Here is a 16,571-nt window from a genome sequence, read left to right on the forward strand (position 1 = left end):
TTGTTCTCTCTGTACAGCACCTAAGGCAGCGCTGCCAAAGCCACAGAGGAGGCTCCTCAGCAACTACAGCAGCACTAGTGCCCAGGGTCTGTGTCTGTGAAAGCAACTTTTCTCTTCTCTTGCTTCCATCCTTGTCCCTGGATTGGACTAGCAACCTGTATGGGTTGTGTTTTCCATTTAGGCTGGCCTCAAACACTTGGTTTCCCCTTGATTGGAAACAAGCGTGCTGAAAGCTGTCTGCTCTTTCTTCACTACACAATGTGGACTGCTGCCTGCCTCCTGTCTGGAAACAATTATTTCCCTCATGTACCTACTGGTTCTGAACACTCAAAGACTTACCCCTAGATGTTCTTTTCCTTTTTGCACTTTTATTAGCCCCTTCCTTTATAAACAGAACTTGCCATTGTATATAATGCTCTAGCTCTGTTACTTGACAAAATTGCTGCCATGTTTTAAGGCCAGATCTCCCTTGAGGGAGTTTTGTATCTGTAAACCTGCCATAGTGAATTCACCACTCCTTTGTCTCTTCTGAGAGGATGGATTTTTGAGGGTGTTTGAATTTGTGGGACTTAAAGAAAGGGTGGGACTCCAAGCACACATTGTGGATACAGTGGTGTGAATATTCTTCAGCAACCCCAAAGAATGGTCAAAACATCCACACACAGATGTGCAATAATGCCTCCAAGTATTTGCAGATGCTATCAGCATAGCATAATGCAGCTGTTTTAAAAAGGAACTTACCTGTTTATCGGCCTGTATTCCTGGATTTATTCTTTCTTTCAAATGTTCCTACTTTTTGATGGTTGTATGCAGACACGAGGGAATATGAGCAACAGAATCTGCAGATATTTGCACACAGGGGTGAGCTTATGCCCTAAATAGTGCCATTATACTGAGCAGGGTCACTTTTCTCAGAGATTGATCTCATACTTTATTTCACAAAGACTAGTTCCCGACTAAGCACAGACTGTGAGGAAACTGACTGGAGTGGAAAGAGTCTATAAATTTCTTTTCCTGCACTGAATTCAAAATAGCGTTTCTCTTACTGGAAAAACAAACATAAGCTCATTTTGGGTGTCTCTGCCTGCCTGCCTGTGGGGTTGGGAGTCCACACCTTCTGCCAATTCAGAGACCTCTCGGCCCCCGTTTATGCTCTAGAGGTTATGTCTTAATTACAGAAAAGCTGATCTGCTGTGACATCAATTTCCCTCTCTAGGGGAAATTCCTAGCTGTGGAATCCTAGCAGAGGCAAATTGCTGTTCTTTTTACTTTTTCTCTCTCTTTTTTTTTTTCCTTTGGCCACTCCAGACCAACCCCAAAACTGCCACCTCGGTTTGACCTTGACTACTGCTTTGAGAGTGAATCGGAGAGCCTGCTCTCTCTCCTAAAGTGCTGACGTACAGACAACTATTTCCAATGGGTTATCTTGATACAGAACTCGGGCTGTATCACAGCCAAGAGCCTGCTTCTCCTGCCAAGCAGCAGGACCCGAGCCTGGGGGCTGCAGGGGATGAGAAAGTGCTGTGAATCAAAAAGGATGGGCAGTGTCCTGAACGAGGACACTGCAGCTCTGCCAAAACCTGGGGCAACATCACAGCAAGTCAAAGTCTCTCTAGAGAGATGTGGGGGTCATCTTACCTCCCTTGGGATGTGCTCACCCACAGCCACGCAACCTGGCAGGGAGGGCTTTGTGCCAGGCTGAGGCTCATGTGAATGAGATGACCAACCCGCAGAGAAGCAGCAGGACGGAGCCGTGCTGCCGGGGACGGGGGATGCCGGGGGACAACGCTGTGTCCGGGCCGGCTGCGTGGGGAGGTGGGCGGCCTCAGGCTGCGCGCTGCTGGCGCCGCCGGCACCACCCTTTGCCTTGACCGCTGTGCCCGGGGAGGGCTCCGGCGGCCGGCAGCGCTGGGGCCGGGATGCGGAGGAGAACCGGGGGATGCGGAGGCGAGCCGGGGATGCCCCCCCGGTGCCGGGGCTGACCCGGGGCTCTGCCGGGCCCGCACCGCACGCCGCGGCCGCGGGTGGAAAATGCCTTGTGTGTCTTGAAGCCACAGCCCAGCCACCAAAGCACGGCGACGGTGTTGTGTTTTTTTTTTTTTTTCTTAGTTAACAATGGAAACTTTTTTTTTCAGTATTTCCCTCCAGCCCGAGCCGAGCGAGAAGAGAAAAAAAAAAAACTTGTTCCGCTGAGTTCAACCCCAGACAGACTCACAACTTCCTTCCTGCTCTCCTACCCCCCTCCCTCCGCTCTCCTCCTCCTCCTCGCCGCTCCTCTCCCTCTCCTCCTCCTCCTCCTCCTCCTGCTCCTGCTCTCTCCGCCTTTCCAGCCGCACCGGGAGCGGGCGCCGGGGCCGCGGCGCGGAGCTGCCCGGAGCCGCCCGGAGCGCGGAGCCGCCCGGAGCGCGGAGCCTCGGCCGCCGCGGCGCGGAGGGGCAGAGCCCGGCGCGGCCGGCCCGCCCCGGGGCGAGGAGAGGCGCTCGGGGCCGCGGAGGGAGCGGGCGGGAGTCCCGGCAGCCCCGCGGCGATGGTTTCGGCAGCGCCCCGCGGCCGCCGGCGGGCGCTGCCGGGCGGCGCGCACTGAGGCGGGCGCGGATCCCGACCCAGGTAAGCAGCGGTGAGGGGGAAAGGCGAGGGGGTCGCGGCCGCCCCTCCGCCGGGGGATGTCCGGCAGCAGCCCCGGGGGCGGTGCGGGGGCCAGCCGGGCCCCGCGGGGAGGAAGGGGCGAGCTGGGGGCGGGCAGAGGGGCCGGGTGGTGCCCCGGGCTGTCCCACAGCCGAAGTGTGGCCGAGCACCTTGTGCCGGTGTTCGCTTGGGCAGCCGAGCCCCAGTGCTGGGAGCTGTGCCGGGGATCCCTGCAAAGAGCGGCTGTCCGCGCTGCTGGGCTCTGCCGAGCCTCGCACTGCCGGCAAGCAGTGCCTGGAGGGATGGGAAGCCCTTTGGTCACACCGCCTGCTGGGACTGCGCTTGGGCTTGAGGGCATTTACCTGCCAGGAGCCTCACTGGGATACCGCTGATAGCATCGTACACGAGTGCTTCCAGAGGCGTGTACGCCCATAGCCGGAGTTAGCGCACTGTGTGTAAACAAGTTTGTACTCTCATGTGGGCAGTGTGTTTGTGCAGATCTCAGGAGCGCCCATGCCCCGGCATGGGATGGGGACTGCAGCTCCAGGGCACATGGAGCAAACAGGAGGTGACGGAAAGCCCAGTGACACGAACAGGGACACAGAGAGCCACCTCCGAAAGCAGAGCCTCTCTCACGTGTGTACACAGTCACACACTCGGCAGAGCAAACAGCGTTGCACATCTCAGCATGTGGGGTTCCAGGCTGTGACTTGGAGGCATTTGGAGCCTGCATTGTCCCGGACAGCAGATGTGCACAGGGAAGGCACATTTAGCCAGGGCATTCATGAAGATGTGCAAAGCCGTGTTGTACATGATAACTTATGGGACTAACTGGAGATGTGACCCTGTACCATACAAAGCAGTGCAAGCAGGGAGTCGTCCCATGTATCACATAACATAAATCCATTCCTGAGACTTGGTCTTGCTATAGGTGATAGACTGAAGGGTGGCAAATTTAAGTTGTTTGCAGTTTTTTATCTTCCTTTAGAAAATGCCAGGTTTTGGGGCGAGCACTTGAAAGCTGCCAACTTTCAGTTCACACCAGTTCACTGTAATTCTTTTATTCTGTTGTGGGAATGGCTGCTGGCTGTGTGTCCTCTCGGACACTGCTGTGTCGACAGGCAACCTGGAGAGGGGGCAGGGAAGGCAGGGAAGAGGGGAAACAGCCGCAAACCTGACTTCCCTTTCCCTCAGATCCTTGTGACGGCTGGCCCGTGTCCCCACGGGTGGCACACTGGGCATGCATGCAGGTGGGAGGGGCGCACAGGAAGGGAAGAGTCTGGCACGCCGTGTGCCCGGCTGCATGGTGAGCTGAGGGAGGGCACAGAACTACTCTCACTGCTTCTCTCTCCTCAGCTGTCCCGTTTTATGGAGCTGCGGGCCAGCGGGGCCGGCCCAGCTCCCCGTTCTCCTGCTGGCCATGCTGCTGCTCCCGTCGTGCAGAGAGCCCCGCAGAGCCTGAGCGCCGAGGCGGCAGTGGCGACGGCCCCCCTGTGCTCCCCGGCTGACTACTATGGCCGTGTACTGCTATGCGCTCAATAGCTTGGTGATGATGAATAGCAACAGCGAGGTGACCAGCGGCGGGAGCAAGACGCCGCCTCCTCCCGGACAAGTGCTGCCCAGGGGTCCGGAGACGCCCGGCGGCTGCCGCTCGCTCCCCGTCTTCAGCCCGGCCCCGGTGCCGCCCCGCTCCCCGCGCTGCGGGCCCGCTTTCCTCTTCCCGCTGCCTGAGGAGCCCCTGAGGCAGCCGGGCAGCCCCGGCGGGCGGCGGGGCAGCCGGGGCGAGGAGGGACCGCCAGGGCCGCCCATGGCACGGCAGCTCCAGCGGGAGCTGCACAACGTGCAGGTGAACCAGAAAGTGGGGCTCTTCGAGGCACACATCCAGGCGCACAGCTCCGCCGCCCAGCCGCCCCGCAGCCCCCGGCTGGCCCGGCCCCGTCCGGCCAGCCCCACCGCGGCACCGGCGCTGGCACTCGGGACTGCGCCCCGGCCCCGAGCCCTCGGGGAGAGCGAGGCCCCCGATGCTGGTGGGGAGCAGCTTTGTGAGAGCGCTGCAGAGCCCGCCAGGAGGCCAGGGATGGCGGTGGAGCTGGCAGAGAGCAGCAGCAGCCCCCTGGAGCAGTGCGGGCCTGCAGCAGCACGGCAGGAGGAGGTGGTGGTGGTTCCCACAGGACTGAAGGGGCAGCACCCGGCCATGGGTGGCAGCATCCCTGCCGTCATTGTCACAGACCTGGGGGGCCCGGAGGAGGAGGCGGGCGCCGTGCCCCCTGGCAGCCTGCCCGTCCGGAAGCTCTCATCGTCCTCTGCGTCTTCCACTGGCTTCTCCTCGTCCTGGGAGGAGTCCGAGGAGGACATCTCCAGCGACCCCGAGCGCACCCTGGACCAGACCCCCGCCTTCCTGCAGACCCTGGACCAGCAGAAACCCCGAGTGGTGAGTGCTGCAGCAGCCCTGGGCAGGTGGGGTGAAGGGTGGTAGCATCCCTGCTCCAAGGTAGCAGCAGGGCACAGGTCTGTTGCAGCAGAGTTCTGCAGAGAAACTTTACACTTGCTCAGTGGTGCGTGCTTTTCCTCACATGAAAAGCTTCCAGACTTGGAAGAGGGGTTCCTAGCCGGAAAATCCTCTCATGAGAGAGTAGTGGTACCTGTTCCATTGTGCACAGTCCTTGCAGAGCTTCCCTGGTGTTGCAAAGCTGCCTGCCAGCATGCTTAAAATGCATCCATTGACTTCAGCCTTCTGCTGACATGTGGTTACGAGCCTCAGTTTTTCCTCAGCACAGCTTCCCTGGGTGCTGGAGGTTTCCCATGGTTTACGTGAGCCTGAGGGAGAATTTGTTTCCTCCCTGGAATTGAAACTGTGTGGGCCAACTCTCTGTTCAGGTTTACAGTGATGCCCATCACCACAGTGTCTGTGTCTTTCACACAGAAGCACAATGCTCCAGAATTTCTGCTAATTCCCCTTTTGAATAATACTTCTTGGTTGTGGGGTATCTTATATTTTTGGTAAGCATATTTTTATTAGGTATTTATATTAAGTTCATTTGTTTCAGGATCTTTGTTGTGGAGCTGGTTGTGAGGCTTAAGGTGAGAGAAATCATCGCCTTAGTTGATTTGTGTTTCCCTTAGAGAAGAAAGGTCTCCTCAGAGAGGAGAGCTCTGAGGCATTCTCCAAAGGCGTGAGACAGTCATGGGATTTGTTGTGTCACTAGGGGAGTTCATTGCATGTGTGAGTGCATCACACAGAGCCTGCTTTGCTCTGAGCTGCCACACCGCTTGTCCAGAGGGCTTTGAACCACTTTAACCCAGAGCAGGGCACCCATCACGCGGCTCTCCAGCCAGCACATGGTCTCTGCTCTCATCCAGCTCTGAGACATTCCATTGATTTGAGCCCAGCACTGGGGCATCCCACTGTCAAACTTTGAAACATACCGGACAACCCAGTGGCTCCTTAGTTTAAAGAGTTTAACAAAGGCTCATGAACTTTCAGTGGTGTATTTCACTATGTTTAATTTCCTGTACACCCATGGTAGTGAAACTCCTGCTAAATGCAATGACACCAGGAAAACTAGTGCAGGGAAATATCTAAGTGAAGGCATCAAACTTGGAAGTACTGAGACTGTGGTCTGTAAAACACTCAGCAGGCTGAAATAAGTATCTTTTCTTTTGCACTCCTTTTGTCCTATTCCAAGAATCCATGCTTGGTTCCGCTCAGGATGGAGCAGCAGCTGAGTAAAAGCAGTTAACAAAGTTATGAGCTTGTAGTTCATCGTGTTTGCAGACAGTTTTGTATTTTGGGGCTCTCAGCTGATGAATCAGCTTTTCCCTTTGGGAGCTGCTACAATCCCTCTGCTGATTAAATTCTGCTGGTTTTATGTGCATGAGCTGTAGTAATCTCTGCTCCATTCTCTGTGCTGATGACTGTTCCTAGTGCCAGATCCCACTGATTTGCTGCTGCAAACAGTTCATTGATGGGCAGAAGCATGCCTGATGCTCCTGTGGAAAGCTTCCTGGAGCCTCAGGCTGACTCTGCACCACCTCCCGTGGCCTCCATGAGCTCAGCCAGGCCAGTGGCTCAGCAGTGAACAGGCAAGGCTCATTTGTATTGCTAAAAGCTCTGGATGAGAGCGAGCTCAGATCAGGTCTAAGATCAGAATAACTGCTGGGCTCCATGGGACTGCTCAGGCTAAACGAGATGAAGATGTGGTCCAAAATGTGTCAGGCAGCCTAAGGAGGTGCACTTGATTTTGTGTTTCAGCACTGGAGTCCCAGCAGGGGCAGCAAGGCTAATTTACAATGATACTTTCCACCGGGCTCCGCAGGTCCCGTGCAGGGCTGATTACTGACTTTGGCAGGTTATAGTCAACTTCTCAGCAGGATCATGTGCAAATGCCCAGTAATTCAAAATTGATTTCGTATAAATAACACCCAGCTTTGTGTACTGGTTGGCAGCATCTTGTAAATCCATAACGCCAGCAGAAGGCAGCTACTGAGGCAGTGTCAGGTTGCACACTCATTTGTTTTCATGAACTCACTGTTTCCTTTCAACAGCGCACACGGTCTGGAAATGAGTTGTGTAATGAGGGAGAATGTGTGAGAAGCTCTCTCCACAACTCGTGCTTTTAGTCAAATCCTGGGAGATCTCAGCCCAGAGATACCAAGGTGCCTCTGGGTGGGTTGAGGAGATAAAAGCAGATCAGGCAGAGAGCCCTGCCTGTCTGTCTGTCTGTCTGTCTGTCTGCCCTGGGCACTACTGGCACAGGGGAGGCTGTTGTACCTGCAGGAGAGGTAATGAGGAGCAGCAGGAAAGCAGTTCCTGCTGCAGATACAGTCTGTGCTGCACATCTCACATGTTTACAGATTTGATAAACAGCAGGCCTGCTCCTGCCCTTCCTTTCTGGAGGCTGTCTGCTTTAGCAAATCTGTTAGGGATGTCCGGCGGTGTGTTGTGGTTCCTCCTGACATCCCGGGGAAACAGGCACATCCCTCCGGCTGGCATGGACTCGTCCTCCACTTGTGCTGCAGGTAGGAAACTTTGTGTTCAGGCCTGAAAATTGGCCAGTAAGAAAATCGTGTTGCCAAGTGCAAGGGAAGGAGGCATTGTGGCCACAGTTTTGGGCGCTGTGACCCGGAGCAGCTCTGTGAGTGAAACAGGCTCTGTGTCTGTTTGTTGAAGCAGTTTGCTCAGTGCTGTCCCTGTCCCTGCACAGCACCAGGGGACAGTGACCCTGCCACGCTAGTTGCGGACTTGTCAAGTGCAGTGACAGTAAGAGCAAGGTGACGTTTTGCTGTTTAATTGCAAATCCACTTAAGGTCTGAGTAAACTTCCACGTAAGGGCTTTGCAGCTGTGGCTTTCCCCGGGCTGTGGGCTGCTGCCGGAGAAACCCCACGCTTGTTTGTTGATGGTTTCAGAGACACTCGAGCGATTGCACCTCTGGGGCTGCGTGGGAGGGACGGGCTGTCCGGGCAGCACCTTGGCATGGGGACACTGTGGTTGGGAAATGCCACAGGGGAGCACTCTGTGCTCACCAACACGGGCAGTTTGGGTGAGGAGCTGACCTGAGGCCTCTGCTCACCAAACACCTGAGGCAGGAGGATGCAGAGACTGCTGGAGGGCACCTGCCTCCATCACTGTCTCATGCTGAGGGGGAGAATTTCTCCCCTCGTGGCTGATCACACAGGTTGGGTGTGTAGGGAAGGGAGAAGGTGCTCCTTTGTCCCAGGTTCTGAGTGGCACACGTAGCCTGAAATGGCAGCCCAGTCTCCTGAGATTTCACACCTAAAATAAAATACCTTCTAGCTGTGACTCCCCACTGACTTCTCGACTTTAAAAATAGCAGAGTGTGAGCTTTGCCATTCTGGGGGCTCTGTTGGCTCTTCCCAAGGAAGAGCTGATAACCAGGATGTACTCTGCAGCTGGAGACTTGTCCCACTCTTGGAGCTTGGCTGCGCCCCTTCAGCAAAAGCTATTCCAAAGCTGGTCATTAGCGAGTCCTTGTCATTGACCTAAATTCCCCAGTTTGTCAGCTTCTCCAAAAGTGGAGACAAAGCAACAGACAAGTGGGGGGAAAGGCAGGAGCTGTGCAAGCAAGCACGTACTATAGAAAAATAATGACATGTTGCGGGGGAAAGGAACCCCTTCCTGGAAAATCAGTGCAAGACACTGGAGCGTTCCTCTTCCTGGCTTTCCCACAGCTGCTGTGGAAGCACAAGGATGTACAGCAGAATAGTAATCAAGGGACTTGGTGCTCTGTGAAACTTCTGCTCCCTTCAGCAGGCTAAGTAGATTTCTCAGAATAAGAGACTTCCATTAACCTGTTCGAAATGGCAAGGACTTTTGGAAAAAGCTAACAGCAGTGCTGATGACAGGCATTTTTTTAATTGATTTATTTGTTTGACTCACAATGGCTGTTAATGCAGTCCTGAAAGCAGCCAAGTTTAGATAGGGTTAGTGTCAGCCAAGGGCCTCTGGGACCTTTGCTTATTTCTCTTTGAGATGTTCCAAGGCATAAGCTGACAACAGGAGTCCTGATTTGTTCCTATAAAAATCAATCAAATTAAATATGCTTTCATTCCCTTTCCAAGCTGTCTCTGTGATCAGGAAGTCTCCCTGTAACAGAAACCATGACCACATGGCTGTGGTGATACATGCAAGCCCTGTGAATATATATCTTTATGCCAAGTGTGTTTATGTGTTTCACTCCTTACTCCCACTGTGTTTGTCATAAAAGCTCCTGAGCTTATGAGCCTGTGAGTGTTATCTCTGATTTAGTATCAATGCCTGGTGTGTTAGGGCCCTGCTGGCTCACTCAGGAGAGTGACTGTTATTTTAGCAGTGCACATCATTGAAAGGGAAGATGCTTGACACACCTGGTAAGGGATGGAGTCTCCCTGCTGCAGGATTACCATGGGGCAGAGGGGAATGAGCTGGGCAGGTGTGTGTTTCCCCTTTCAGAGCAGCAGACCTGGCAGCACAGCGTGTTCTGGGATGGGATGGGGACACCCTGGTGCTCACAGGGCTGGGCAGAGCTTCAGGCTCTTTGTGGATGGAGCCTGTGCACCCAGGGACTTCACAAGGCACCACTCCCTATTCCACAGCTAATCCTCTTCCTGCTCATGTCACCTGCTCAGGGAATAAGCAGCTTTTTATGGGCTCCCACCCACGGAGGCCAAGGGAAGATGCTGCCACAACCCAATGGGAGACATATGGTGCTGCTTAAAATCTGTTTTCATCAGCACTTTTAGGCTCATTGGGAAAGGTTTCTTCTCTGTGCACATTCTCCATGATTGACAGGGCAGGAATTGCATGGCACATAGCAGATCCTTTTCATAGAGGAACTCACTTGCTAGCACAGCTGCTGTCTCTTGCATATTTTGTTTCTCAAAAAAAAAATTCATGCTGAAAGCATCCATGAAAGTAGCAAAATAAACCTCCCCCCGTACTTCTGAGGTGCAGGAAGCACAAACATCAGGCCCATCATCCTGAGGGTCCCCAGCTCTGGAAGGAGCCAGATTTCCTCCTCTTCTGGTGGGAATTGCAGGATGCCAGGAGCTTGCCTGTTTGGATCCTTTGGATGGAAAACTGAATGTCCGCAGAGCGAATTTCATGGAGCAGTGGAAACTTCAGAGTTTTGTCTTCACCTTTTTAGAGGCTTGCAATGACAAAAGCCAAACTGTAGTCAGCACCTGTCTCATGTTTTCCATATGATTTCTGTAATGTGTCAGGACAGATTTGCATGTGAAGAAAACATTTAGTGAGCTCTCATAATGCCATGTGAGGGCTGAGCTCATGTTTTCTTTACATGTAATTCTGTTCTAGCTCACTGCAGCAATAATGGCATCTATGGATGACATTAAATGTTGCTTCAGCTAAGATTAGTCTTCTGTAATGGTTGGAGATTATTTTGTTTATACCAGTAGGTAAATTTGTGCAGTAAATTTGACCTGCTTTCTTCCAATGAAGCCCAGCCAAGCTTTCTAAGAAAGATATGTTAGTATTTAACAGACAGTGAAAACTAAATGTTAACATTTTCAAATCACTGAGTAACTTTGCAGCTAATCCCTTTTCTTAAATGTGACTTTTTGGGGATTGCTGGCTCCCACACTTGCTGTGTCACTTGAAATGGCCCTTTTATGGCATTCATCTTGCTTAGCCTGGCTGGGTGTCTCCTCAGGCATCCTAAGGTTCTCTTAATGTAGCTTTCTTCTCTCTTACCCTAATGGGATTTTGACAACCAGCCCAAGAGTTTGCTTTAAGACAGAGGAATCTGTTTCTGAATGTCTTCTATAAAATTTATTGGAATTTCATTTTTTTTCCTACACACAAAAACCCAGGTCATGCATAGCCTGCACAACAGCTCCAAGTAGTTCAGAAAGCTGATTCAGTTCTGAGGTCTACCAGCCTCAAAAGCAAGTGCCTGTGATTGGCTTTTAAATCAGTGTTTGGGCAGCAAAATTCAGCTTGCTCTGTAACAGGATGCTCATCCAGCAGTGCCTTTCAGCATGAATTGGTACAGGTACATTCTGAAGTTGGGGGTCTCCAGCTGCGAGTTTGTCTTTTCCATGAAAAGAAAGAAGTGATTTTTTTTTTTTTATTTTTTTTTTGTAGTAAAGAAAGTTCTTTTCATTAATGACATGGGAAAAGGGACAAGCCAGTAGAAGGAATTCAATTCTTCTTTTAGATGTAAGATTTATTGCTGGTCAAAACACAAGGATTGCTTTTGGAAGGAGAAGCTAGGGGGTGAAACAACAAGTGCTTAGCACTTACAACTACTTCTTGTAAGCAGTACAGTGTAGTATCTGATCAGTGCTACACAACAGGAACTTCATTAGCATTCTGCACTGTTGTGGTTTCAAGTAATAGTAAAGCATCCCTGGTCTCTGTGAAAGACAGAGATGTGCTCAGGAGGGACATGCCTGCAGACATTTTAATGAGTTAGATTCAAAGGGCAGGATCAGGTTGTCTCTCCACTGTTTGCTTCACACCCTTGATTTGCAGAGATGTTGGCACTTGTGGCATGGACCTTGCTGAACTGATGTGAGTTTTCCCCAGGGTTTCATCCTTGACTTTCAGTCTTGTACTTGGGGTTTGGACAATGGGTTCCTGTACTGTGCAAAGCAGAGGGAGGTCTCACAGGGCCTGCAGTCTTTGCTGTCACAGAGCTCCCTGTGAGACACAGGCAGGATGAGGACCAGTGTATCTACGCCAGGAGTGACCAGCACAACGTTTTGGTGGAATGGCCATGGCGAGGAGATGACACAGCTCTTCCCTCCCACCCCATCAGCATTTGCAGAAGGGGCTGTTTAGCAAGGGCTGAGCAATGGCAGCACCTACCTTCAGCCTCAGCTCCTCCTCCTCCCCCTTCGCTTCCTGTCCCTTTGCCCTTGCTTGGGCAATTCATCTGCAGTGAGATAGAATCAAAGAACCCTCTTCCTTTGCTAAACAATTTGCTCCTTTTGTTAGGGTCAGATAAAACGCTGATAAAAGCTGTTGCAGGAGCATGCTGCAGGTTTGGCCCTTGATCGTTTGTGCTCACTCCTGCAGGTATCCAGTTACATCTTGTGGTAAATCCAACGTTCAGCTGAATTAATGAACCAGAGGTGCAGGTTCACAGGTACAGTGCCTCAGAGCCTCTGCAGACAGGAGGTTTGTACATGGAAAGTTCTGCAGGGAGGCTTTTTGGAAGCTGCATTTTAGGGTTGGGTGTTTTTCCCTCATTTCTTGCTCAACAATCTCTGATCCCTGCTGCTTGGGAGAAGGGCAGAGCCAAGGCTGGCCTCCAGCTCACCACTGAGCCTTGCTGGTTGCAAACCTGCATTTTGGGAAGGCGTAGGAATAGTTTTTACCCCATTGAGCTAAACGCATTGAAAACATTTTCATTAAAGGAGAATTTAAGTACAAGCCCAGGGGTGCCTCTCAAAAGAGAGAAGACCAGGGCTCCAAGAAGGGGTGGGAGTGAGGAGGAGATGAGCAGGCTCCTTCTCACCATGTGGACCACAGGACTTGCTTTGCTGGCAGCTGCAAGCTCCCTTAGTTATCCAGGGGTATCCTCCCACAGAACAGCCACTTGGAGAATTAGCAACGTGTCCAAATGCAGTATGGTTGCTATTATGGGTAATATATATTTAACACTCTGCAGGGACCATTTAAACCTGCATCTGCAGGAAGGGGAAAAAAGTCAGGTTTGCTTTCTTGGCAGAGTGCAGATCAGAGAGTCCAATCTGAAATCTCTCTTGGTATGTTTTATGTGGGTGGGTTTTGTTAAATTACAGGCAAAGTTATTGCACCCCTAGGCTACTCACATTAAATGCTTCTCCAATTTTAGCAACATTCTTTCCAGGCTCAGCTACATTTGTTTTTGTCTTCTCTATGGCAATTGATGAGCTCAGTCTGAAATGTATAACTCCACGGGATCTCCTTTATATATTTCTTCCCCAGCTGTAGCTGAAGTGGTGCAGTGTAATCCAATGACTTGTTGTAATGCCTAATGCTTTCTTTAATGCATTCCAGATTAAAGGAGTCAGCAAAGTTTACATATCCAAAGTAATAAATTTAAACAATAATAATGGCAAATCCAAAACCATGGTTATATCTTGAAAATGCCGGGCTTTTTTTTTCCCCTCGTATCTTTTCTGGTCTGGCTAAAGTCTGTTTTTAGGAAACTGAACAGGACAGATAAAAGATGATGAGACAAACAACTTAATCCCTTAATAATGTCAAGTGGAAAATCCAACAACAGATTGGCAAGAAACTGTAATAACAACTGCTAAGTGACCCTTACTGAGGACTAAAGAACTGGTTTTAAAGGCTGAACTTGGGACATAATTAGAGATGAGCCTGAATCAGTGCCCATAGACTCAAATATTTCTTTGAACTCTGAAATGGAGCCAATTTTTTTTCTTTTTTTTAAAATCCATGCCTGTACAGCATCATCTTAGCTGTACTGAGGCCAGCTCATCATCACCTCATACCTTGTACTGCCCTGGGTACCCACACTAAATGACCATGAGCAACCCCAGGGTGGAATTCCCACCTCTGGGAGCTGTTGCAGATGGAGTGTGGGATAACAGCTAGTGTGCACAGCCCAGGTAGGTGCTTGTTACAGCAGCAGAAGAAGGGATGGGCAGTGCCTCCAAGTGGGAGGAGAGGAGATGAGCGTTCCTACGTTGCCCTTTCAGTCCCACCATCTCATTGTGCCCTTGCCAGGGACCCCTAAACTGTAAATAGTTTTGGGCTGCCATTAATAGATAGACCTTGGAAGCAAGGGAGGTGGTCACAGGAGTGGGAGGCACTTGGAGCTGTAATTGCCAGAGCAGCTCCAGAAAGAGGGTGTAAGTTATTATCTCTCCTTGGAGCCATATTTACCTAGAGCTGACAGCCCTCCACCCTGGGGTTCCTGGGAGGAATGTCTTGCTGGGGTGGAGACCAGGCCTGCCAGAAAGGAAACAAAGCAAAGAGATTTTAGAATGGTGGCTTATCTCTATCCACCTGAATTACTGGTGTATTTTAAAAGAATATGGGAAAAAGGATTGTTTGAAAAAGCCTTGACAAGTGTACTCTCCCAGCTCCATTGTTTTAACCTTCTCCTAGGAATTTGTGTATAAAATGTTCTCAATTCAGTTTATCTCTGCTTGACAAATCCTGTGTTTCCCTTCCGTGCTTTTAGTGGAGTGGGAACTAACCTTGATCTTTTTGCAAAGCAAACAGAAGCTGGATGTCACATTCCCACCTTCACACACAAACACTGCGTGTCACAGCTTATGAGCAAGATGTGCAATCACTGACAGAAAAATTGTGTAAAGTTCGTATTCAAGATGAGAAAAGCAGCTCCAAACTGAACCAGGCTCTCAGAGGAGGGAGCAGTTGGTGTTGTCTGGCTCTCTTGGGAGCCACCTTGCTCAGCAGGTTAAAACAAATGGTCTGAAGCCAGGGCTGCTCTCAGCTCCTCCATTAGCAGCCCCTCATCCGTGTCTCATCTTGAGGAGAAAAGACTTGGCCTCTCTGCTCAGCTCTCTGTTTCCTCATGTTGCCCTGTGTTGCTGGATTGGCTTTTCTGACCCCAGGGAAGCACCAGGGGAGTCCTGGTGGTCACAAGTGACCAAAACATTGCCCAGGGGCTGGGCTGGTAATGAGAGGGAAATGCAGAGGATGCCACCTAGTCTGTTATTGTCCTCCCCACATCATCCATCCCAACCAGCTCTGGTGTTTGGTTTTTGAGCATTTGGGCGGCTCAGGAGGCAGATCCAGATTCCAGGTTTGTTCCTGTGGATGGGAGCCCTTGCCAGAAGGGAGAAGGCTCAGAGGAGCCTGTTTAATATAGGCTGATCTCATGCTTGAGCATACGCAGGAGCTGACCTTTCAGTGCTGAAATAAGAAGTGATGGGAATAGAATAAATCACAGTCTTGAGAGAAAAGCCAAGGAGCTCAGAGATGCTCCTCAGGAGAAGGAATCAAGGTAGGGAGGCTGAGAGCCACAGAAGGGCCAAATGACAGATTCAAAAAGCAATCTTTCAGCACTGAGTTTGATGGATCTTTGCAGAGCAAAGGCTGTTGAGATGAGAAATGGGGATATGGTGTGATGAGCCCAAAAAGTGAATTTTGTTTTGGTGGATAGGCTGGAAAGACTCTTTTAGGGATGCTATCCTGAAAAAAATCTGCAAGACCTACAGATAGGTTGGATGTGGGGGCGGAAAGAGATCCAAGTTTCCCACTTACTAAAGCTTTCAGGATAGCAGCAAAACGTGCACAAATGGGAGCAGTAACATTTACACTTGCACTGCAAAGGCAAAAATTGTTCTGTGAATCGCCAGGCCACGAAGAATCAAACCTCTACATTGCATTGCAAGCCTCAGAGCTTTCATGTCTTGACTGAATCCAAATCTAAATTTTCTGTAACCTTGATAGGAGACAGCTCCATGGTGCATCCACTTCACCTTCAGGGGCCTGGCTTTGAATGCAAGATTTTTCTAAAACTCCAAGCACTCTCCTCACACCTGGAAGCCACAGCCTGGTGAGGATCTCCTGTGTGGTGGCCTCTGTTGGAGCCCAGCTCCCTGTTCAGCCTCAGGAGAGGCTCAGAGCTTTTTCAGAGCCCATCACTGCCTGGACAGAGGCTGGGGCTTGCCCTCCTCTTCCTCCTCTTCCTCCTCTGTGTCCCCAGGGCAGCCAGAGCCTCAGAGCCAGACAAACCCTGGCAGGACAGGGAGCTGGCTGGATCTGGAAAAGCAGTTTTTTGGCAGAGAATAGATTTTCCAGCAAATGTCAGGGGAGAGGGGGAGTCAAAATGATTCACAAATTCAAACACATTTTCTGAATAGTTCTGGCCCAGAAAAAAAAAATACAGAGGTGGGGGAAGAAGGAGGGATGTTAAAAATAGCAGTGCATGTCATTCTGACACTTTCAGAATGAACTGTTTCATTTTGGGGATGGTTTGTTTATGTTTTGCAAGTATTTGAAATGTAGATTTGATTCAAAAGGGCATTTTTCACTTAAAAGTTGACCTCACCACTAAAACACATTGAAAGAAGAGAAGAGAAAAGGTTTTTTAGGACTTTCATAACCCAAAATGAAACACCTCCTTTTGCTCTGGCTGCAGATGGGACACTGTGGAGTTTTCCTTTCACAGCCCCACGATCTTAGCTGTGTCCAGTCCAACCTGAACATTTCCTTTCCCCCAGTTTTTTGATTGAGCTCTGGTGTTAAAAAATAAATCCAGCTCCCACACTGGCCAATCCTTAAGTCTAATGCCATGGAGCAAGTACTTTAGTTTATTCTGAGGTCAACCACACATTGCTGTGATTCAGACTGAAACCTGTGGTATCAAATTAATAAGAGCTGTAGGTTTTGTAGATAACTGGCATCTTCCCCAGAAGATGCCGTGTCGAACCTCATTTAGAACAATAACCCAAACTCCCGAGGCCCTGAGATCTGATCTAGAAATCTTCTGAGAAG

General features: G+C 50.8%; 1 protein-coding gene across 1 annotated transcript in view; it reads left to right on the forward strand.

The window, feature by feature from the left end:
- Positions 1-2,570: 2,570 nt before the first annotated feature.
- ITPKB (inositol-trisphosphate 3-kinase B) overlaps positions 2,571-16,571 on the forward strand; it is a 65,661-nt gene continuing 51,660 nt past the window's right edge. The window contains exons 1-2 of the mRNA XM_058019385.1: positions 2,571-2,607; positions 3,982-5,056. Coding sequence (XP_057875368.1) covers positions 4,139-5,056 — 918 coding nt within the window. The 5' untranslated portion in view covers positions 2,571-2,607; positions 3,982-4,138. The remainder of the gene's footprint in view (positions 2,608-3,981; positions 5,057-16,571) is intronic.

Source organism: Melospiza georgiana, chromosome 3, assembly GCF_028018845.1.
Source record: "Melospiza georgiana isolate bMelGeo1 chromosome 3, bMelGeo1.pri, whole genome shotgun sequence".
Lineage (NCBI taxonomy): Eukaryota > Metazoa > Chordata > Aves > Passeriformes > Passerellidae > Melospiza > Melospiza georgiana.